This window comes from Centroberyx gerrardi, chromosome 4, assembly GCF_048128805.1.
Source record: "Centroberyx gerrardi isolate f3 chromosome 4, fCenGer3.hap1.cur.20231027, whole genome shotgun sequence".
Taxonomy (NCBI): domain Eukaryota; kingdom Metazoa; phylum Chordata; class Actinopteri; order Beryciformes; family Berycidae; genus Centroberyx; species Centroberyx gerrardi.
In genome coordinates, this window is record NC_136000.1 from 27933109 (window position 1) to 27957897 (window position 24789).

At 42.8% G+C, this 24789-nt stretch overlaps 1 protein-coding gene across 1 annotated transcript in view; it reads right to left on the reverse strand.

The window, feature by feature from the left end:
* Positions 1-389: 389 nt before the first annotated feature.
* Positions 390-24789, reverse strand: part of mical2b (microtubule associated monooxygenase, calponin and LIM domain containing 2b) — a 63005-nt gene continuing 38605 nt past the window's right edge. Inside the window, exons 13-31 of the mRNA XM_071914857.2 lie at positions 23784-23983; positions 21767-21861; positions 21219-21290; positions 20804-20932; positions 15083-15269; positions 14505-14578; positions 14322-14403; positions 9586-9711; positions 8942-9007; positions 6546-6667; positions 6060-6302; positions 5725-5900; positions 5177-5565; positions 4816-4889; positions 4582-4671; positions 3891-3984; positions 3056-3164; positions 1986-2059; positions 390-1877 (exon numbers count right to left, since the gene is read on the reverse strand). Of these exons, the coding sequence (XP_071770958.2) occupies positions 1645-1877; positions 1986-2059; positions 3056-3164; positions 3891-3984; positions 4582-4671; positions 4816-4889; positions 5177-5565; positions 5725-5900; positions 6060-6302; positions 6546-6667; positions 8942-9007; positions 9586-9711; positions 14322-14403; positions 14505-14578; positions 15083-15269; positions 20804-20932; positions 21219-21290; positions 21767-21861; positions 23784-23983 (2635 nt within the window). The 3' untranslated portion in view covers positions 390-1644. The remainder of the gene's footprint in view (positions 1878-1985; positions 2060-3055; positions 3165-3890; positions 3985-4581; positions 4672-4815; positions 4890-5176; positions 5566-5724; positions 5901-6059; positions 6303-6545; positions 6668-8941; positions 9008-9585; positions 9712-14321; positions 14404-14504; positions 14579-15082; positions 15270-20803; positions 20933-21218; positions 21291-21766; positions 21862-23783; positions 23984-24789) is intronic.

A 24789-nucleotide genomic window follows, 5' to 3' on the forward strand; every position in this document is an offset into this window, starting at 1 on the left:
AGAATGTATGTCTGGCCTACAGGTGGTGGGGAGATAACAGTGTAGAGAGTGAAACCTCTCTACACTTGTCTATCATCATGTATAAGACATTCTTACACACTCTGTCATTGTGTTGCTAACTTCTAGCAAATTAACAACACTAAAATTAAACCATTCACCATTTTGCTGGGGACCCCTGGGATACACTCAAGGACCCCTGGGGGTCCCTGGATCCCACTTTGGGAACCACTGGCTTATGTTATTTTTAATTTAACACTACTATATGTGATGTTACACAACAATAGATAGGCCTATTGTGCGTGTGTATGTATGAATGTATGTTTTAGGTTAGTCAACAACAATAAGTAACTGCAGTACTCATTCACGTTTTAAATTCATATTTTTTTTTATTAAAGAAAACTCTTTTTTCAACATAAAACACTTTATGCAGCATAAAACCTAAACACATAGAAACAGAACACACATGCCAGTTTACAGTTTTAACATGACCCCATAACTTATATTGACTTGAGTGTTAGTTCATTCACAACGCAAATAAATTACTCCGTGGGTTCCAGCTGGGTTTACAGCCCGGGACCCAAATGAGAACTTTGGTTTTCCTGTCCTGGGATCCAAACTCATGTAAACACATTATGGGAACCCATCAGAGGTAAAGCCAGCCGTTTTGGCTCGCAGCCCATAGTTAAAGAAACCAGGAATCACTAAATTAACAGCATGAAACAATCACAGTTTAATTAATAATATGTTAGTCACAGATGGATGAGTTAAGGACTTTGCTGGGTAAAACGATGAAATGTTCTGCAGCTTGGCAAAGGCACAGATGTCTCTTACCGGTTGACTAGAAATATCTGGCAGTTATGATTCTACTTCACTGCAGTTGTGCTTCTTCTGTGTGTATATTAGTGTGTGTGTGGACATAAATACATACATTAATGTTACTTGTAATGCTCCTTCACAAGCATGCATACACACACACACACAAGCTACAAAGTGACAAACAGTGCACTGCATAAAGCACTCCTCTGGTCTTTGTGACACAAATTAAAATCTATTCACACTGTGCAAAAGACTGAATCTGCAGGATAAGTGTTAAGTAGCTCCATGTGCTATCCAGTGGGACTAACAAAGTGTTATACGTTAATAACAAATATATCACACCAATTCCACTTAAATAAGGCAAGCAACCGTATAAAGTGGTTGTTGCTTAGGCAGTGGACTTGGTTTATGAGGTGTGCAAACATTTACAAGGTAGTTGGTCACATTATAAGTAAAGTGGTTAAGCATTTTCACATCCGATTCCAGGTCAGTGTCAGATTGTGCCAAGACAGATTACACTTGTGACCAAAAGGGTCAAATATATTAGTAGCAAGTTATTAACCCTTGTGGCAGTAAAGGAAGTTATTAGCTCTCCATTCTTCCCCGGTCCCTGAACTCAGCACTCCAGAACAAAGTGAGGCCAACGTAACCTTCACCCTCCTGCTCTTGAGGGTGGACGAACACTATGATTTCTTGCAGAACAACATCTCCACCCTCACCGAATTTTCTACATTACAGTAGTAGCCTTGTGAGAACACACCAACGGAAAAACTATGAATTTGTGTTAGCAATCTTCACAAAATCTTACAGTGCTTTTCCACCCTTCGCCTATTGCTCCTGCTCCAGCTTTTCCGACCCCCAGCGGTCGTCGTCCCCCTGGGCCCAGTGGAACTCGTAGCCCCGGGACAGCACGAGGCTCTCCAGGTCCCTGTCCTCGGCCCGCTCCCTCAGCCTCTGCTCCTCCAGCAGAGAGACCAGCGTGTCCCGTCTCTCCACCGTCCGCATGATCTCCGACAGGATCGCCTGCTCCTCCTGCAGCTCAGAGGCGCTCTTCTTTGTGTCTGGAGTACACGGAAAGAGGGAGGATAAATCATACGTACTATAGTGTGTGACTATCAGACTGTGTGTGTGTGTGTGTGTGTGTGTGTGTGTGTGTGTCCAGCCCCTACCATCTATAGCCATCCTGCGTCGTAGGTCTTGCTGCAGTCGACTCTGTGTGTCCTCCAGTTCAAGCTCCTGAGCACTAAGACAGAGGAGGAAAACACACAGGATGTTAAAGAGGTGTTAAGTAATTTATGCCCTCTACTGGTGAGCAGTAGGATTTGCAACAACATCGATAGAACGTATCTCCTCCCCCCATCCCCTTGAATTACAGTGGACTGTAGCTGACACAAAAAATAAGGCACATTTTCACAACAGAGAGGAGTTAGCTAGCTAATTAGAGCAGAGATCCAACAGAAACTAGTGAGCCATGCAAGATACTGTAATATATGACTGCTTTGTCATGCTTGAGAATGAGGTTTTTGAGCCTTCGTAGCTTAAAAGTGTCTTGAAATGCTAATAGCTTGAGAGATTCTGCTCCAAAACAGATTACGGGCCAGAAAGTGAGTTTTGAAAACCAGAAATCTCAGCACCTGGTAAAGTAACAGTTAAGTCATTGGTACTGATTAACAACCAAATTAAACCCTCGCAGATATATTTTGGTTATTCTGTGCTATGAGGCTATAAAAAATCATATTCATTGCCCCTTTAAAGCACTCCAATTGGATGGATACATAAGTGTTTGTGTCATTACTCTGGATTCCACGCTACTTGTATTTCTTCTTTCTGTACATTTCTGTATGTATTGGCATGATGTAAGCTTCAGGGGCAAGGAAAGCACTCTCGCACAAGGAGGAGGATGATTCTTCTTAAGAGAAATTCATCTTTTCTCTTGCCCTCCTCAGGGAGGTCAGAGGTCGGGTTCAGCTACAGGGCAGCAGCCCCGCAGCTGGTAGGGATTCAGTATTATTCTATATTCAGTAGTATTATATATATTCAGAATTAAACGAGGGACTGATACAGCAGGGTTTGATATGAATAATAAAACATCATCAGCGTATAGTGATTTTATGTGATTTTTGACCTACATCTAAACCGGATATTGCAGCCTCAGCTAGTGGTTCAAATTGCCACTGCAATCATTTTTATTATTGTTGATCATTATCCCTAGATGCATTTCACTGATGGGGTTACTTACAAGATCATGAGTTCAGACTCATAGCGCGCCAGTCTGTTCTTCTCCAGGACCAGTTTGAACCAGGACTGATAGAGCTGGGCCTCCTCACCGTCATCTGACTGAGACTCGTCTGGGAGGGGAGGAGTGAGGCAACGATGAGAGATGAAGGAAGGAAGAATGGAAGGAGAGAAAGAAGGGAAGGGAAGAGGGTGAGTAGGAATTGGAGAAGGAGAGTGAGGTAGAGAGGGATGAATGGAGGCATGAAGGAGGAGGAAGAGAGGAAAAGATTCTCGTTCAGAGAAGAGGAAGCAGACATGAGAATTGGACATGAATCAGTTTATGTTTTGAGGCATTGCAAAAAGAAATTAATATTTGAATCGAGCTTCGGACACACACACACACACACACACACGCACGCACACACACACACACACACACACACACACACACACACACAGGGCGTCTGTTTTGCTTCAAGCCAACAAGATTACGCTATTCACTAGACTACAAACAAGGCCGTTTATTGTACAAAGACGAGACAATGAAGTCCCACTGTCTATCGTGAGTACAGCCATTAACTGTATCTATGTAGAGGCTTTTAACAAGACTGGAATCACAAGCCATTCTTTTTTTTTTTCTAAATGGTCTGTGAAGAATGTGCTTTGCAATTAACAATAAAATAGTAAGTCTCATTCAGGGGAATTCCACTAAACCGCATTGTAGTATTAGGATGGAGCAAAAGTACGGTTCAGTAGCGGGGCAAATGTTCAGCCTTGTAATGTCCTGTTACAGAACATTGTAAGGACACTGGAGTGCGCGTGTGTGTGTGTGTGTGTGTGTGTGTGTCGTACAGTACCTGTCTCTCCTCTGAGGATCTTCTCTATAGCCACTCCTCTCTCCTCCAGGTCTCTCTGTTTCTCTCCCACCTCCTCCAGTTGTCTCTGGATGGCCTGGACGATGCACAACAAGGACAGGGGGAAACACACATGGAATCACACATGATCGACATGAAATACAAGCCAAGAGGCAGCGGGAGATGCATCAGATTATCAACACTGGAAAGCCTGGACACTTTTGTATCTCGCTCTTACGTTTTGATTCGTCACTTGTCTGTTGCAGCCCCAATTTGTGATTTAGACTGTTACGACAGGTGTATTTCTACCTAAAAATGTGTCTGAGTGCAGCTTTAACGCACACCCACACACAGACAAGCACACAAAAACAGACCAAGAAAAACAATCCCCTCCCTTCAGGAGCAATAGAAGGATAGAGTGAAGGATAACAACACCACTCTGTTAAATTTGAAGAAAGGGAATTGGCCATAACAAGTAAACATTCTGTGCAGTCAGACTGAGTCTAAACTGAATTGCACCAAATTCAACCGTGTTAGCAGATGTTTTCAGTCTGTGGGAAGCCTAGAATAGTAACGCTTGGGTTAAGAGCATCAGCTAAAATGTAAATGAAACCTGGTAGACCATTCACAGACATTTGGTGGAGATGTGTAAAGAAGTATTTAGTGAACAAACAATATAAAAAAAGAATAGTACCTGAGCTCTATGGAGCCTCTTCAGCTGTTCTCTTTTAGCCTGCTGGGCCACAGTCTTCTCCTGCTTCCTCCTCTGTCTCTCTGAACACACCTGGGACCACACACACACACACACACACACACACATATTACACACCAATTAGGAACCTTGCATAAAATGTATATACACACACACACAATTATATGTGACATTCCCTTGCATCCTGCTGCGTCTCAGTAAGTGCCTTTTCCAAACCTTCTGATTGGCTGATTGGTGTTCATCCTCATCATCACTGGAGGAAGGCTCTTCCAGGTTCTGCTGACTGGAGGCTAGATGAAACAAGCAACAAAACACTTAATTAAAAAAAATACACAGAGCCTGGGTGTCCCAAGTGAGACTGGCATACAAACTGGTGTCGATCTGTGGTACCATGGAAACACACACACACACACACACACATCTGGTTTCATGCTGCTTTGCCCTATAGAAATAGGAGACTGGTACTTGTATAATTGGTGGCTTTTCATAGTCCATCACACTATACAGCCCATTATAGCTCCACTAACAAAAACACCTTTTCATACAACCTATATCATCCTCACTTGAACCCTCTCACCTTTGTTCCTGAGGTTGCTGAGGATGGTCCTGATCTCCTTCTGGGCCTCCTTGTCCTTCGCCTCGCTCTCCGACGCCTCCCTCTTCCTCAGCCGCAGGGAGGAGAAGAAGTTGAGTCTCCTGCGGGGCAGCGAGGCCATGTCGTCGGAGAAGACCCCTCCGGAGTCTCTGCGGCTCCCCAGGGACACCTGCTGCAACAGAGAGGGGAGGTCCCGCCCGGACCCCCACGGCTCTGTCCCGACAGACGCCCACCGGGGGTGGGGCTCGGTTTCGCCGGCACTCTTTTCCTCTCTGGGTGGCTCTGGGGCCGCAGTGCCGAACAGGGAGCTGAAGCTGAAGGCTCCTTCTGACATGGGCCTCTGTTTACGGGGGCCGTCTGGTTTGGTCCTCCTGGTGAAGGGGATAAGAGAAAACCCAATATAACACAAGCTGTAGGAAAGCTATAATTCATACCTGCGTGTGGATTTTTAAATTGGATTATTACTGACTGGTGCAGCTTTAATGTGCTCCAAAATGATTATGGGCAACGAATATATGTCTTATACATACATGGTGACTGCTGTGCTGGAGTTGGTGGAGGGATTGGTCACACCGAAGGACCTCCTGAAGGCGTTGGCTATAAGCTGGAGGGCAGAGGGGGACGAGGCCGGGGTTTGGCTCGGGGTTGGTTCCCCGTCCTGGCCCGAGTCCGCCTGGGACTTATCTGCTGCTGTCTCTGCTTGTACCTGATAAAACATCAGAGGGTAGAAAAAAATGGTGGCAACCATCACGTGGAATTAATTCCTCTTTTATCCTCACTTCATCTCCTGCTCTCCTCAATTGCATTGGGCAACAATAAATTTGAATTATTATATATATAATTAATCAGTGAGTAAAGTCCCAACCTGGTGTGTGGGTTGCTGTGTGGTCTTGGTGTTCGCGCTAATCCGTCCTGGAGTTTCCTCCGGCGTGACCAGCAGGTCCCAGTCCAGCAGCTTCTCCTTCTCAGACAGAGACAGCATCAGGCGTTTCCTGGGGCTGGACGAGCTACAGACCGCCTCTACAGTAGCCGAGCGCTCTTCGCGCTTCTCACTCCTCGCCGAAGGATTCTGGGTATCTGCCGGCGCCTTGGAGCCGCCATGGGAGGTCTGAGAGAAAGGTAATATATTCAGTGGACAAAAAAAAATCTATTTATTCACGCAGGGGGCTTGCTAAAGATCTATGTGACATGAACGTTGCATGACCAAATGTAAGAATTATCCATGACTTTGATTTTCTGCTCCTTTTCTGCTGCTAATAGTTACACTATTTATGTTTCTTGATAATATAGAAGGTTGTTTCAATAGTACATGTGTATGCTGTGTTTCTCCAATGAATTCCATTTGACATACAGTTTGTTTCTCTGCTGAAATGATCTCCTCAAAGTCAGAGTCGGCTTCAGGGACGGTCTCTGGTGCCTCTTTGTCCAGCGGCCAGCTTCTCTGGAAGTGCTTGACGAAGATCAGAGGGAAGGCTGTACATGGGGAGGAAACAAAGACAGTGTATGAAGGGTGTCATTCCAAAAATACTGTATATTTATCCAATTTGTGTCATTTAAACATTTCAAAACCAAATATTTCATAATCAAAAATGTTCGTATTTTGTAGTTTTCCAAAGGACTTAACTTCAGTTCTTTCTATAGATAGTTTTTAGGATCGGTTCCAGTAGGTGTTGCAGTTAAAAAATGGTTCCTATGTGGATATTTCTATCATGATATATGGACAATAGTGCTGTATTTTGCAATTGTAATTGTTATTTCTTGAGGGCGGGATGATTAACATTTCATTACATTTACACTTTTCTAGCTGTGGGAATAATTTTCCAGCTGTGTGTGTGTGGGTGGGTGCTATAGCTAGACATCTTATTTTGAAACGAAACCCATGTAACACCACAGGAGTGTATCATTGTGGTACTATTGTAGCTCAGGACAGCGTCACGTTGGCCTGATCTGTGATTTGCTGGCACAATGTGGGACGTTACAGTTACACCAGTGTAGGATAGCAATCAATTCTTAGCAGTAACACAATGTCACAAAAAAGGTTAAGTAATACTTCACATTAGCCACTCTATGCACATTGTGGTAAAACACATAAGTGGGATTAAAAAACCATAGTGTCGGATATGCATAAAGACAAAAGGTGTTACGGTGGATTCCACTACATCAGGTGTGTCAAACTCAAGGCCTGCGGGCCGAATCCGGCCCGGCACCTCATTTTATGTGGCCCGCGAGAGCTTGCAAAGAATATAATTTGCGCAATACAATTCTATGCTGCGTTAAGGAAGTACGGTGTCCATAAACTACATGTCCCAGAATGCATCCCGATTTTGTTATCCGCGCATTTCATTTTTTTAAATAAATTGTATAATAGTTGTACACTTGAATGTCTATTTGCCATTATTTTTCCTAGAATTCTGCTTTCATAGCTAGTTATTAATTATTAAGTTATTACTAAAACCAATAATAATCGAATGCAGAGGCAATTATGTAATATGATAACAAGTAGATACATTTATATAGTCTTACATTTACAACCGGCCCTTTGAGGGCAACCATAATGCTGATGTGGCCCGGGATGAAATTGAGTTTGACACCCCTGCACTACATATAAAGTAATACAGTAGGAGCCATAGCCACTGCATAGCATTAACCTCATTTGACAATGGTGATAGCTGATTATAAGGCCAGGTGAGTCATTCATATAACTTTTCAAGGCAAATGATGGATATAGATAAATAGGATAAAGTTGATACTGATAGATGAGGAAAAACATTTTGATGAAAAATAAATGATCTCTGCTGTAATTGCTGTCAGAAGTGCCAGTCTATTATCTGTGTATCATGTTTTTTTTAGAGAGGAATCAAGGATCGCTGCTACAATCCAGCAAACATCTTCAAGACTTGATGTTTGTGTCTCAATGTATTCCTATAGGGAAATTAAAGAGGATGTTTTAAAGGGAACACTACTGACCTCCACTGTTGTACATGCTGCATTGCAACAGTGTTTCTGTTGTATCTGTACTGACCTTAGCCACACTCTCACTCTACCTTTCCTCTCTCTCTCTCTATAAGGACACCTGCCTGCAAATAGGGCGGGTCTACTGGATCTAAATTAGAGGTGATGAGATGCTCTCCTCGTTTGCTGCCCCAGGTTGTGATTGATAATGATAAGACCGCTGGATTTTTACATGAAAATCTTGCCAAGTGCAGCTTTAAAGTTAATTTCCCTCATCTGTGCCATTTTGCTCATCTAGACACCAGAGATTAACAGCACCACCAGATACTTATCCATCGATAGGGGTGACTGGTGTGACACACATGCAAGCACAAGCATGCATACACACACATGAATGGTATGCACTCTCTCATACACACACACAAATCTGATCAGTGGACATACCCTATTATAAGTCTCAGCTTTGCACTGAGACAGAGGCTAGGAGGGCTTCATGGTAAATAATGAATTAATATGATTATCAATGACACAATATGACATCAGACAAAGTACAGCATGCAGGAGACATCGCTGGAATACTTTAACTGGAAATAACAAACAACAGGAGTACTGCACAAACTAAGTTAGCCAATCAAATTACAATCACCCCATTATCTATTAACCACAGAAACAAACCAGCCACAGTGCTTAAGTTCTCGATCAAACATAAATGAAGATACAGTTAAGAGCCAAGAAAATCTAATTTAAGGTAGAAGCAATGCAGAGACAGACAAAAGCAAGATCGCAGGTACTCACTTGCTCGGATCTTTCTCTTCCATCGATTGTTCTTGTCTGGAAGTGGGAGCTTAGTGTTACAGTGATCTACAGGGGGCAACAGAGAGAGAGAGAGAGTTCCCTGCATTGTAAGATCCATAACCAGGCAAGAGGGGGCACCACACTATAACTAAGTAAATGCACAGTGTAAAGCAGTGTATAAGCTACAACAAACAGTTAATGTGTATGCATGCATGCGTATCTGTGTGTGTGTGTGTGTGTGTGTGTATCAGTGGACAAAATGTTCAGCCCAGAAGAGCTTTGCTGCTGAGATGCCAAAACAAATATTCAGCTAAGTGTGGGAGAATAGCGATGTCAGCCGCACCCTGATCTCCCAGACATAACTGGGGGAGGGACGGGGTCACACACACACACACACACACACACACACACACTGAAGTGGGGTCACTAGCGAAAGTTCAGCCAGTTTAGCATTCTCCCTCAGGGAATATTGTGTTTTCAAGTCATAACAGGGGTCGAGAAACCATTTATACAGCAGAGCAGCTATTTTAGTCGCTTCAAGAAATATTGAGAGCAGCCTGCTTTCAATTCAAGTTCAGATAGGTTCACTGTGACCTACCTGGTATTATATACAGTGCATTGGACCACATAGACGCCACACTGACCTTTGGTACCATCCTTGACCCCTGTGGTGTCCTGCGCTGACGGGTCCAGAGCGTCCACAGCCATCTCTGCTGGCAAAGCGACCTCAGCTACACCGGCCTGCCCACAGTGCAAGCTGGACTTCCCACCTGCAAATAGAAGAATAGTTTTAAGTTTCAACCAGTATTCATTTGTGATATCCAAGTTACATCTAGTGATATCTCGTTAAATTAAACTAGCATTTAGAGCATTTCAGGTGTACTATCTCATTGGAAAGCAACAAGACTTGTATTACACCAACAAAATGTAAACTATCTCATTAGCATGAGTTGATAATTACTGCACTCCAACTGTGTACTATAGTACAATATCAAAAATAATCAGGGTTACATGTCAAGAACAGTTGCCAAGTACCTAATCACACAAATTCCTATTACACAACACACATATCCTATAATGCTATACATACAATCAAAAAATTATAGTTTCTGCTTCTGAAAATAACACATGCCGTTTAATAAAAGTGGATTCCAATTCACTTTTCTAACTGCACAGTATAACAGTAATCTCCATTTACATTACAAGTACCCACTGATCAAATAACATACACCACATGTTCATAATTCAGTACTCACAGAATTATGTAGTCAATATTGTACAGAATCTTTCCAAAGGTGATTCCACTTGGTCACAGCAAAGAAATGAAAGCATCTGGATATAAACTTAGTATGCATGTGTGGGGCTGCGCCTGTTAGCCTTCAGTTTACCAAACCCTTTCTTAATGGGATTCTGCTACTTGTAGTTTAACTGGGCTGAACGCTTGCCAGAAGAGGCACAAAATGGCTGCATACCCCGAAAAGTTTACCACATGATACCACATCGTATACTGATAATAAACCCAGAAAAAAGGATAGAGGAGACCCACAGGCAGAGCCCATTAGAGAGCTGGCAGGAGAAACTGTGATTCACTTCAAATCTGTTCAGTTTGACTAGAGTCTCTTCAGTTCAGTTGGATCAGTTCAGTTTGATTAAATTCAGTTCGGTTTGATTGAAGCGTGTTTGATTCTAGTTGAGTTGAGCTTTTGCATTGAGTTTAAAGCCATCTGATTAAGGGCAAGCTATGTAACCCCAAAGCTGTGTGCCTCCCTCTTCGTCTGCTGCGAAGCTAAAGGCATCGCTCAGGTTTGTATGAATCAGTGGGAAACATACATCAGTTGTTATTTAAATAAGAGCTGTGATTGTGAAAATTATTCGTGTGGGCAATGTTAGGTCACAGGTGGAAAAAAGGATTTGCTTTGAGAGAAGCCTTTTTGTAAAGTGCCATTGATGAAGTTGTTAATTTTGTGGTTAAAAACTATGGAAATGTGTTTTGCAATTATTGCAGGGGCTTTAACCACCAAGCTATCAAATTACCCCTGCCACCTAATGTTCAACCACTTGGAAGCCTTGGAAATAACTCGCTAATTTGTAACAAACGAAGACGCAAGTAATTTATGTAATCAAATATTTATTTTTGTATAGACTTACAGCTTTTTAAATATCATAAATTAAGCAATTGGACAGTTGTTAACAAATAACAAGGTAGGCAGGCGGCTTCGAGACTTCCTTATCATTATAAACACAACTACAAAAAAAATGTACAGTACAGCCAACAGAAATACTGACACACTGGCAGTGTGCAAAAAGCTTTAACGGAGGGAGGGGGGGGGCGGCGATCTCCTGAGCAAAGTCTAGGAAGTGCATGAGAGCGATCTGGAGAGGGGCTCTGGGGGGGAGAGGCCTCCTTCTGAAACAGACGGAACCACAGACAGACCACAGACACGCGGACAACAGACGTTATAGTCAGATGGGCCGGAGGAGGAGGGAGGGCCGCCGATGAGAAAATGTCAGAGAGCGAAAATCACTCCCGGGCGTTCAGGCTCTACAGTTTGTCTGTGTGTTAGGGGGGTTAGGGAGGAGCACAGCACAGCAGGACCGTTAGTGGGGTTAGGATACGGCAAACCCGTTGTGACCAAAACTTCACCAGACTACAACTATTAAGTGACAACTAACTCAATGTGTAGCATTTTAACATCAATAAATCATTACCACATTCATTTTGAGGCATGAGTATAATAACTAAACAAACAAGACCATCGCCACGAAGACTGGCTTTAGGGCACAAAACAGGAAGAGGGCGCTGTTCTTCCAGCACAAATGGAGCTCAAAGTTTCTCGCAATGGCGCATGAAGGAACGTAAAAACAAAGAGACAACTTGTGACAGAAAGCAACGGGGTTTATGGGAAATGTAGTCTTAATTTTGAGAAACACTAACACTAACAAAACCACTGGTGTGAGATAGAGGCTATCAATCGTCTCGACCAAGATCTCAGTTGTTTACGGTAATTATACCAAGGTATCACAATTAATTTTACAATGATATATTGATGTTAAAAATGCTACACATAGCACCTTTAACTACTATGACATGCCATGCTTGAGACCCGTTGTTGTGATTGGTTAATCAGGGGTTAGGTGGGAGGAGGTGGAGCTACGGAGGCAGCTAATGCAAAATCAACACGACAAGATCGTATGACCGAAGCAGGCCAATCGTCACCTTCCCCGCTGCCAGGAATCAGCCAATCAGAGGGTGCAGCATTGGAAACTTGAAACAGACTGAACGAAATGAAGTGAACAAAAAAAAGAGGAAAAATGAATTGCGGGGGAAAAAAATGATGAAGATGAATGAGAGATGTGCGAAAAATGAAAATGGAAGGTGGAAGATGGAAGGAAAACAGAAAACAGATACAATGTTGAGAATCACAAGGGAACAGCTTGTTGGCCAACACTAAGGCTATACAATGAAACTGAGACAAACTGTCCAAATATAACAGCTTAATACTTCAGCAGTGCATTTTAAGACTCCATCCTCAATTCTGTACAATTCTACCAAATTATCAGAACTGATTTCACCTTAAGCATTGTCTCCATTTACAACAGAATATTTGCAAAAACTTCAAGTTCTTTGTCGCAAGCTACAGATATGACCAAAAAAAAAGAATAAAGTGAGATATTTTCACCGCTGCATGAGTATACATTCTTTGGCTGATTCTGCTTATTAAGCTGAAATGTCCACTATTGGAAAAAAAAAAATCAAGAAAAAAAAAAATCAGTATGTCTGACTGCAGAGATGATTTCTCTAATAAAGTGAAATCAGTCATTTTATTTAAAACATAATATATCACCAAGTGAATACCAAACATCTACCATAAAAAAACATACATTTTAATAACAGAAAAATATTAACTGAAATTGCAAAAAAAAAAACATACTGTTTTGGCATTTCCATTGCACATCTCTCTGGTGCAACGCATACAGGTAGCTGGGGGAGTTTAGGTGCAGTTCAGGCAATATGCAGAGTCAGTGTAACTTCAAAAGCCATGTGGACTTTGTAAGATCCTTTTCAGTTCACTAAAAAGGAACCGACATGATCCAGGTGGCTTTCAAGGTTAGAGTCAGAGGGCATCGCTCCAGGTAACTTGTACTGCAATCAAATCCCACATCACCAGTCCTCAGTCAGTCAAGACAAGGGCCAGGCGAGAGTGCTTGATCACAGAGTCTAGTGATCTGAACAAATTTCAGATGTGATAATTCACACACTGTCCACAAATCTCTGAATGCCTGGATGGGTTTATATGACACAGTAAGTATCTATATCACTGTTATACTTCACAATATCCAATAGTATTAGATGCTGTCTGCAGTCTAAGCAGCCTGGAACAAGCCCAATTAAGTCAGAGATGCATTCAGTAGGGTACAACACTGGGAGACCCTGAAATACAACAAGCAGGCAGTGGGGGATTTGATCAAATGAACAATAGTGCATGGTATGCAGGCAAAATGTTGGTTTCTTACACTCCTCAACACGTACCATTTTAAAGACAGTCAGAGTACCTGTACCTGTCTCGACTGTGTTTTCAGGTGATCTTGTGTGTTGTCCACTGCAACTGAATGCAAGCCCACGACAATCGTTATCAAGTCAGACTTCACACAGTACAGTCACACCAAGCACTGAACACAGGCATTGGAAGTGAATCAAGTAAAGTGATTTTATAACACTTTATAAAACACTTATAACTTAAAAAAAAAAAAAAACTAAAATGACCATGAACACTCTTATTTGCTTCCAACCAAAGGCTTTGGTCTGCTTCAAATAAACATTAAGAGAACTTGTACATTTTGTATCTGCATGAAATGAGAGGTACATGTTTGATTAAAGCTCACGGTAGCAGGTAGCGGGAATGTAGCAAATAAAAATGTTTATTCAGTGGAATTATTTTTATCAACCCCTAGCTTGTTTGTCCATGATGGGAAGTAGTAAAGTACAAACTGAAATCCACTGAGGCTCATGTCAGGCCAGCTGGCCCAGACAGACCCAAAGGCCCCCGGCTCGCCTTGCTACTCCGCCCGGGGGCGACGCCCCCTCCTATAAGGCCTGCCTATGCGAGCTGGTGGCCGAAGGGCCGCTGCTGCCGCTGGGCCAGCTGGGGCTCATGGTACATCTGTCCCAGCAACTCGTGCATCATGCAGAGCAGAGGAAGCCCCAGGCTCAGCAGCTCGTACAGGAACGCATAGTCGTCCGAGCGGCTCCTGAGGTGGGACCCCGCGGCTGCGAAAGACTCACACACACTGCCCAACAGCCGTCGAGGCAACACACACACGGCCCGGCCGGCACGCCTCGGCCAGCTCAGGCCTCGCCTAAGCAAGGAAACCAGGGTACCTGGGGGCTGGATCTGGAGGCTGCCCGTCGCCGAGTAGCTGCCGCCGTCCAGCGCCGATGATGAGGTGCGGCCTTGGTCGTCCTAAACCGGTCAAGATTCAAAACTGGGTAAACAACCTGTCTAATCAAAGGACACAATAAGTGGTAAATGGATTTGGTGCTGAACTGCTACGTGCTGCTTACCATTCTCCTCCTGAACCGGCCCAGCTGACTGCTGGATTGGCGCTGGGCATAATGCATCTTGCAGTAGAACTTCCCTGGAATGGAAGCACAATCAATCCTAAACATACTTAGGGTAGAGTTCAATGCACTATACAAAATTCCTTGAGGTGACTGAGCAACCAAATTTTCAAAAAACTGTAATGTGAGATATCTTTCATGGCATATTTGTGTGGAATAGCAGAGCCAAAACAAGGTTAAAAGGGCAATAAGTAAGGTTTTTTACAGTCCCATCGTACAAAATGACCATAATATATCTGTGGGGGTTGATAGGATTATTGATCAATACCAATGACTCAATGATTATGGGCCTCACTATCTGGCCCATACTCCCCAAAAACTCTCCAACCATTGGCATTTAAAGACACTCCTAGGTGGAGAAAAAGCATCCTTGCTTATAAAGCGGTAGGGGGGAAACAGAGAATTAAAGTGTGTTCTACGCCCTCTATTTCTATCGGAAAAAACAGATCAGTAGACATAGTAGACAATATCAGTCAATATAAATTATTCTGGAATGCAGTTACAATTACAGTTGAACGTACCCTGCTGTGAGTCGAAGGTGTGCCCTCCCAGACGCAGGGTGCAGCTGCAGACGTCGCAGCGGAAACACTCGCGGTGGAAGAAGTGGCCCTCGGCGCTGAGCCTCTCCATCACATAGACCCGCTTGGAGCAGAAGTGGCAGATGTCGCTGCCGCCGAGGCCAGGGGGGAAGTCCTTACGCACCACACACTAGGAGAGAAGAAGATGAGGACATTTTTTTTAGTTTCATTTTCACTTATCCTTTATTGAATCAGGTCGTTGCGCTGAGATTGAGATCGCTTTTTCAAGCGAGACCTCCATAAGTGATTTGTAGTTTTTCGCAATGTCAATATGAAGGAACAAGTGAAAGGCCAGTGGAAAAATCACTTCCAACATGTTTATCCTCTTCAATAAAGCCAAAGAGAAAACTGAAGCTTTGTGATCTTGTGCTATAATTACAGTATTTAACAGACAATAGAGATGTGAGGTACAGGAGCAGCTTCAGAAATAGAGCCTTATAGACAAATACAATACAATGCATTTCCTTTCTCACTATTAGAGAAGACCAGCCAACATTTTGATATATCTCAGTGGTGAGTGTGCGGTTTTTCTCCTGTAATAAAACAAAAGCCATTGTGGTAAACTTTCTCCATAATCGAATACAGACATGATTGGATTGTAAAATGTTTTTTCTGTTGTCAAAAGAGAAGCATGCTTTGATTCTATACAGAAATCCAATTTCATCTTCAGTTTTTGAGTAAAATGTTCAATACAAATTCAAAAAGTAGATTCAACTATTTGGGCTATTTCCACAGTCACAAGACAGTAATGTCATCACTTGAATCGCCCTTACAGTGACTACACCACTAAACAAAATGTGTTTTTCTGGTTTTGAATAAAATGATCCACATTAGTAACCATGTAAACAATGTGTAAAAACTGGCAGTGTGGCCAAGCTGTGATTAACACCAAAGAACCACCAGAAGCTTTAAAAAGGTCCCATACAGTCAAATGAATTTCATAATTAGCCACCTGTACTTTGAAATGGAATTCATCAAATTGGATTTAATGTGCTGAAAAACAGGGTTTTGATTGTATAGGACATTCAATTAAAGAATGATCCATGCCAGTCTGTGTATATACTGTCCAATCACCACAAGCTACAATCAACCATGTTGCATAAGCAGATAGCAGTTCAGCTAATCTTTAAGCCATTATTATATATATTTAGCCATTAGCCTCTTACTACACTGTTGCTTGCACACTCTATTCAAGCAGTCAACAAAAGTTAGCAATAAAAATGCATGTACTAAAAAGAAAACTACCAATAAGCAAACACAGCCAGCCGTCTGCTGCAGCATGAGATGGTAACAAACCACCAGAGAAATGAGCTTCAAACGCACTAGCTGCTCTGTTGCTTTGCCCTCATAGACACAAAGCAGAGCCCATTTTCCCCTTCAGCCTTGGGACCCCTTCCCCAGGGAACTAGAGCCTGTAAAGTCAGATGACCTGGTTGTCATACGTATTTGTGACCAGCATGGAAAAAAGGCACCGCGTTCGTTTGAATTATTCAATCAAAAAAGTGCATTTTAATCAAGTTTTCTGTAAAGTTAAATGAGCCTGGGTTCATGTTTGGTCACATTTTGACTCTGATTTGTTCAACAAGGGGAAGCTGTAGGCAGAGCAGTAGGCAGCTGATGTTCTCCCTTCCTTTTACTTTCAAATCTCCTCTTAACAATAGGGATGCATTTCTTATTTAATGCTAACAGAGGGGATACAAGTTCTCGTTTTCCTTTTCAAAAGGCTAAAAAGCAAAAAGACCATGAACCCTGAGTTAGAGTTATTCCTCTGCAACATCCACATGCAGCTTACCGGCGTGGCATTGGGCCTGTGGTCTGTCTCATAGAGGATGGCCAGTGCTTGAGCTTTAGCATCTATGGCTGATGAAACCTTCCCAATCGTACGCTAACGTTAACACCAGGGAAAGAGGCATGGAGGCACAGAGGGAAGGAAGGCAAAACAGAGAAAGAGATGGAAATCACAGAGAATAGTAAGAAGAGGGAAGATCATAAAAGGAAATACTGTATATAGTATAATAGTAGAAGTAGAAAATGGATTTCTAACCTATGGAATTGCATTTAGACTGAGGTATTGACTAGTACCTCTTTAGCGTACTTAGCAGCTCCAGTTGGACAACTCTCAGAGCGAGTGATTGATTTTCGAGTGATTCTCCTCGAGTTCTCGAGAGCGCTGCCCCCATTGCACTAAAATGAACACCAGAATGAACATCCCTTGTGCAAGAACACTCAAAACACCCATGACATATGAAGCTAGGACCTTCGAGGCCATCAACTCTTGATACTTTCCTAGAGTTCCTTAAATTGGCAACATTAATAGCAAGTAAAAGGTATAAGTGTTCGAATTTTTATAATTTGCCATGCAGGCTAGTCTCCAGGCGTCTGAAATTACTTTGATGTCAGGGAAACTGGAATATATATACGGCAATTTTTACCTTCTCGTGGCCATTGTCAGTTAATTTGTTGCCATCAACTTCATGGAACTTTTCACGAACTTTCTCCTGCGCACTCTCAGCATTGACCTGAACCTTGTCCTGAGTACTGTCATCTAGCTTCTGACTCTTTCCCTTGTGCGGCAATGAAACTGGAAGGGAAGAGGAGTTCTTGTGTCCATTTTCACAGTTAGTATCAGAGGAGGGAGAGGAGATCTGCTGGCTCTCATCAGTGCAAGGTGAAGATGGACGAGAGGAGGTTTTGTAGAACGGGGAGGAATCGACGCGAAGAGAGGAGATTGCCTCTGCCTTTTCGCAGTCAGAGTAAGACGGGGCAGGAGAGGGGGTTTTGTGGCTCTTGTCCTTGAGCCCGGCAGCGTTAGGGAGGAGAGAGGAGAAACAGGCCTGGGCGGCAGGGTCAGGGACAGGGTGGACCACAGGGTAGAGGGTGGAGCTCTTAGATATAGAGGGAGCGAGAGGCGGGGACGGGGAAGGAGAGGAAGAGGTAGAGAGTTCCACCTATGGAAGAACAGTCAGACAGAGATGGAAGGTTGAGTAAAGTAAGAGAATGAAACAGGAGAAAAAAATGACTGATGATCTTGCCATCAAACCAATGACTCATGGGATACGGAGGGTCAGTACAAAGCGCAGTGTTTAAATGGCTGGTTGCAAATCAACACTGAATTCAGTTTGATTCAGCAGGGAGACCATTCGACATAGGAAATAAAAGAAGAAAGCAAATTGTCGGCATTAGTGCATATTGCCTCGAACCAATGGAAATGTCATATCTTAAAACAGCAAAACTCAATAAAATGACAAGATGCTATAGATTAATACACCGGTAACATCATGCAAACTGGTTTGTTTTGGAAGATGTATTCAGCAAAACAAACAAAATGATTAGTGCTAACCAAGAAACCATTTCAGTCTTAAACAGAAACGGCAGCAAAACACAAAATGACAAGCAGCCAAGTGCAACACAAAACAGTTAACACCTCCTACAATATAAATGTGTTCATTTTTAAAGAATTGTTCTACATGACGAATAACATGATTAGCACCAACCTCAAGATCTCAAGCCACCATGGAAAAATGTCAGACAAGAAGTGCTCAAATTGGAAATGAATGAATAACGGATTGTACATGGATTACACGTGCACCCATACATGAATACACGCAAAATTTAACAAGTCTACAATGCTGACTTGATAAAGCACTGTTAACCTGAGCATAATGCAGTCTAAACGATGACATTAGTCATGCCTGAAAATGCCCATGCTAGTGGTTGGTGAGATACACAACCTGTGACTCAGAAAGAGAAGGAAGAGGAGAAAGAGGAGCAGGAGGAGGAGGTTGGTTGGACCCAGGAAACATGGAGCAGAGGAGGACCGCTCTCTCCTTTATACTCTTCCTATTAAATTCTTTAGCAGATAGTCTCTGGGCTTTATCCTGCAGGGGAAGCAAGTGATGGTGAAAGTCAGAAGAGATTAATCGAGTTCACTGCAAAACACAGATCTCTATAGTTGACTACCTTATTTCAGAAAATAAATGAAAGCATTCACCCTTGCATGGAAACCACAGTTCAGTATACATCATGTGACATTTTGAAAAGCTTTTTCAGTGATCTCTATGTAGCAGAGAGAAGTTCAACTTGTTCAACCTGCTTTTTATCAGTTGTTCAAAGACAACTGATAAAAAGCAGAAAAGGCACAGATGGCTCTTTTCATGTTAAACGGTCTTAAAAGTTTAGTTTCCCACAAGACAATGAATCTACACTCATGCATCTGGCATTTTAGTGGCTTATATCAAAGACATGTGGAGCCACACAGGAATCAGTAAAGTATGATTTCTCTATCTACATACAGTATATGTGAGCAGTATGACTTTGAATATGCCAGAAATGACCCATAGCTCCTTTATTGTGCAGATCTGACAATATGAAATTTGGTTGAGTGAAAGGCATGATGCATTTCTTCTAGTGGAGATAGGGCACAGTGTCATGCTTGTCACTGCTATCCATCACTTCTAGAGGATCTTAACTCGTTCACCTGGCTGATCGCCTCTTCCTCATTCTCAGAGGGATGACCAATACACGATGCCGACAGAGAGGAAGCAGAGAAGTGATTGGTGGCGAGGTCAGGAGAGGTGCATTGTGGGTAGTGCTGTTCAGTAACATTAGGGCTTGGAGAGCGGTGTGGGCTTAATGGGCTCTTGGAGCGCGAGCGTGACGGAGATTGGCTGTAGCCATTCTGAGGGGGAGGGGTTTTAGGGGAATAAAGGCTAATTGGGTGAGCCACAGCATTGGGATCCTCCAGTAGGCGAAGGTAGATGGAAGGCTGGAAACAGTAAGAGGAGAGGAGGAGGAAGAGAAGACAAGAGAGCAACACAGATCCTTAAAAGTTGCTACGTGTAGCATTTTTAACCATCAATATATCATTGTCAAATTAATTGTCAAATGTTGAGGTAATAATTTATTGATGTTAAAATGCTGCATGTAGCAGCTTTAAAGAAGGTGGAAAAAATAAGGGCAACTGTGGACACAAAAGTACTTAATTCATCTAGAGTTTAAAGGCTTGGTAGGACAGAGAACCATAAAACAGCTGTTAATTAATTGATCCATTGGGACTTGGCAAGAAAGAAATGTTGCCATCCAATCATATTTACTGTTCTGGTGTGTACCAGAGCTGAGGGAAACATACCTGCCACTTGGGGCGTGGAGGAGGAGGAGGAGGGGGGAGCTCTTTGGGCTTGGCAAAGCGAGGGTTCTCTGTGTCCTCCTCCTCCTCCTCCTCCTCCCCCTCCTCTGGAGTGGGAGAGGAAGGAGAGGTGGAGACAGGAGACAGAGGAGGAGAAAAGGATGGATCGGATGGGTCTTCATCAGACTGATGGAAGAAGGAGAGGAGAGGAGAGAGGAAAGGAAAGGAAAGGAAAGGAAAGGAAAGGAAAGGAAAGGAAAGGAAAGGAAAGGAAAGGAAATGAAATGATGAGAGATCACATGAGCAGAGAGAACAGAAGGAAGAATGACGGTGGAGCAAAGAATTGAACATAAACTGGAAAAATTTAACTGGAGCAGCGTGGACTAGATTTCCCTGATGTAAATAGAAACAGACCAAACAGGAAGGAAACATTATAACCATAATTGTGTTCTTGTGGCAAAAAAAAAAAAATCCAAGTCCAGACACACTGAAAGTTAAAAACCCTCTTTCTGACAGGATACAAACCGTCTGTCTCTCACCTTGGTGCGTAGCTTTGCTGTGGAGGAGTTCTCCTCGAATTTGGCCAGCAGCTGAGTTGCCATGGAGCGGACCTTGTTCTCCCGCAGCTCCCCTTCCTCGCCTGCAGGGGGCGCACTCTGACAGGACAACTGGTGCCACGGCCAGGGCGCAGAGGGAATATAGAGGGAGGGAGGGAGTAGAGGAGGGGGAGAAAGGGGGGATTATTATGTGTGATCAATTTAAACTGCAGATAATTCAATACAAACATCATCTCAACTTTCATTTTGTATGAAAGGCTGTAGTACATGCTGTTGTATCACCTATGTACTCAACATCAAAACATTTGCTGGGTTAGAAACTGAGCGACTATACTTTTGTCTTTTTTATTCTGCACAATGTTAACTGTAATACATTTAGATCTACTATGCAACCTACCTCGGCGAGGTAGTGGCTGCCCTTCCGCCGTCTCTTGTTGGCAGAATCGTTGTCTTCCAGTTTCTTGTCATCCTGTGACAAAGAACACCACAATAAAGACTAAAATACACATATTCATTCATATTAACATTTAACCTGATGTATCTCTATTTGGATCGGGCTCCTTGTTCAAACCTATAAAGAGTCAGCAAGGTTAAGATTACAGGAAAAGATAACTTAGTGAGATACTGTAAGTGAATCATGTAATACAGTATATTCTTTACATGACCAGACAACAAGAATCAGTTTAATCACCATGCGGATTGACAGCTAGGGTTAATGATTACATAACATGTTTATTACAAAAGGTGCTTTGATCTCTCTGTTAGCTTTATCTAATCAAGATTTAAATAAATAGTGTACCGGTGATTAATGGAAAGGCCTTGGCCAGCAGAGCAAATAAATGACAGAGAGGAAGAGAAGAGTCAGACAGACGGCAGAGAGAGAAAAGACAAAGAGAACAAACAAAAGAACAGGAGAATTAAAAATGAGACAGTATTTTATCGTACCCTGGGTATCCTTTTTCTGGGCTGAGTCTGGTTCAGCAGGTTGTGGTTTGTTTTAGCTGAATATTCCTCACTATTCTCGTCCGGCTCTCTTGAACCTGCAACACAACACAGTGGTTAGGTTTACATCAAGCCTTATCATTTGTTTTTAGAAAATAATTTACTCTTATTTCAAATGATATAACATCACATGATTAGTCTAGAAGTTGGCCAGTAGGGAATCCAAATTAAACTTAAAAATGATAGTCATTTTCTTGAACATAATTCAATTCAAGGCAACAATCCACTCTGAGCAAGGTTAGTTGAAGCCTGTATGAAAACATAATCAAGGACCAATTTCATATTTCAGAGACTAATTAATATTCCTAGATAAAGACAGAATTATACAATCAGTACAGAGTGAAGGGAATTCATTCCTGAACTGTAAATATGAAATAAAAGTCAGAAATCAACCACTGTTGTGGCTTTGTACAATACATCCCATAACCCAAGGTCATTGTAGTACAATGGCATACAAGCACTACTTATCATTGCTGAGGTGCAGCAATAGATTTGTAATTACAAAGAAAAAAGCAAAGCATTACCGAACCACACACTTAAGCACCTAAAAACTCTTAAGCAATCACGCTTAAGAAGTTTGAAGTACATGCAAGGAGTGAATTCCCATCAAGTGGACTGTGAATACGGCTTACTGCTTTGCTAAGTAAATCATTTTCCCAGCCATTCAAAGCTAAAGATTGCTCTGTAGTGACAGCAGTGTGGGTGACACAGAGGCCCGAGGCACATTAACATTAAAGTAGTATAAGTGAAACGTGGCTGAACCCGGGGCTTACAGCGGTGGAGTGACCGGAGCCGGGGGCCTCCGCAGTTCTGCAGTGCGACTGGATACGGCTTCTGCAGACATAGCACGCATACCAGCCGTGACTCTGGCAGGAGCCGACCTGACCGCTGAGCACGGTTGTGTAACGCGCAACTCTATCCCACGCAATGGACAAAATAGTGCTTGCAGCTCAGTCTTTTAAAAGGCAACTGGTCCTACAGGTCAGACACATACAAAATGCTTTCTGCGCCTCAGAATTTCAGTCATTTTAAGTCTTTTTTGTCATGGGCTTGGAGCCAGAGGGACTGGCAGGACATTTGGGTGGAATGAGTTTAATATATCAAATTAAAGCTTTGATCAGAGAGACGTAGTATCCTGTACCAAAAGGTCAGCGCTGGCATCATGACCAAATTTGGTTTTGGAAACATAGCAACAAAGATGGACATCACTGAGGAGCCAGTAGGCCTACCTAAAGTACACCTCTGGTACTACAAAGTTCTCCAGAGAAGCAGTGCACCAACGGCTTGTCCAAACTGTCTGGATCAATCCCTGGAATAAAAGGCTGACACCTCACACTGGCAGTAGCTTTTCTTGTTTTTTGTGTATATATTGATAATTTGTGAAGCACTTTATTCTTTTCCCTTTTCTTTTGGGGAAGAGGGGAATGGTAGTCCTGTTTTCACACCTTTGGTTGGTTAGGTTTCGTATTTCCCTTATTTTTTGGTGGTTTGGGTTTTTGGTTTTGGTCTGACTGCCCACTGTGTGGTTGGCCAAGGCGCTTCCCCATGCTTCTGTTCTTTTTGGCTGGACTTCCTTAGCTCTTTTTCACATTCTGGGATTATGTCTTTGTAAAATAAATATTCCCATTTTTTTCAAACTTGGATTGGAGTCTCTATATGTTGTTGACCTCACTGGTTGAGCCATAGTTTACTGCATACCAGGACTACGCTTTTGTCTTTGTTTAGATTAAAGGAATAAAGCTTTTCAGTGCAGTATTTGTTAAAGTGTTAGCATGGAGCCTGCTATCACTCAACATAGTGTAGCTAAAGTGTTAGCATGGAGCACCAGAGCTAATGATCTACCAGGGACACAGGAATGATTTTGGTGTCTATGTTCTCATCACTAACAGGTAAGATGACCAACAGGCCAATCCACCAAAAACTCCCTTAAGAAAGTGAGAGAAGTGGTAAAGAGCCTGACCGGTGTTGCTTCCCGGCGAGTTCCTGAAGGCCTCGTAGAACTTGGAGAGGTAGAGGACCATCAAGAGCTTGTCTGGCTCCGGCTGCGCGGCCATCTCCTTCCCCGTGGTCACCGGCTGGATGCCAAACTCGCGCTCGGCCACGTCAAACGCCAACTGGTTGTTCCCCGCCACGTCTTCCTCGTTCAGGGAGTCATAGTCACTGAGATGGAAAGAAGGTGAGAGTGAGAGAGAGAAGGGAAATGGAGGAAAGGAGATAGTGAGAAAGCATTAGATTTAGTTTATGGTGATGAGGAGGGATGAAGGCCAATCAGCATCATAATCACCATAATAATTCAACATCATTAATTCAGCAGGTTTAGATATTTTATCAAGTAGACAAAGGATTGATCAACCACTTCTTACCTACTTCCGCTACATGCACTGCATTGACTCATCCACTTCCTCATCTTATGAAAGAGTGATAAACTGCCCTATCTGACAGGTGAAACCTGGGACCATGGAAACACACCATGGCAACCATGTAAACATCCCTCACCTCTATATGAGGATGTGAATCATGTGCGGGAATCACAGCTACCTGCTATGACGAGGATGGCGGTGACGTGTGTGTGTGTGTGTGTGAGTCTAGAAAGAGATGATGTCATTCCAACCAAGCTCTCTGACAACATTCATATTTGCTTTCTCAGCTGAGTGTAAGCAGACGCTATGGGCAGAGTGCGACAGATCAAACAAACGTTAAGCTTATTGCATCAAGTAGGTCAGTGTGGAAATATATCTCAGCATGAGGAGGTCAGTTTTGTTGTACTATCAGTTTGTGTGTATGAGTGTGTGTGTGTGTGTGTGTAATAGTTAAAGCAGTGTCCCTGTCACTGTCCCTCTCCTATTTACTATGGCCGTTTCTCCACTTCTCTATTCATAACCACCCATAAGGAGAACCATGCACCAACAGCACACAGTCATTTGATGCTGAAACTATTCCAACTAACAGTACAATAACTACTGTGG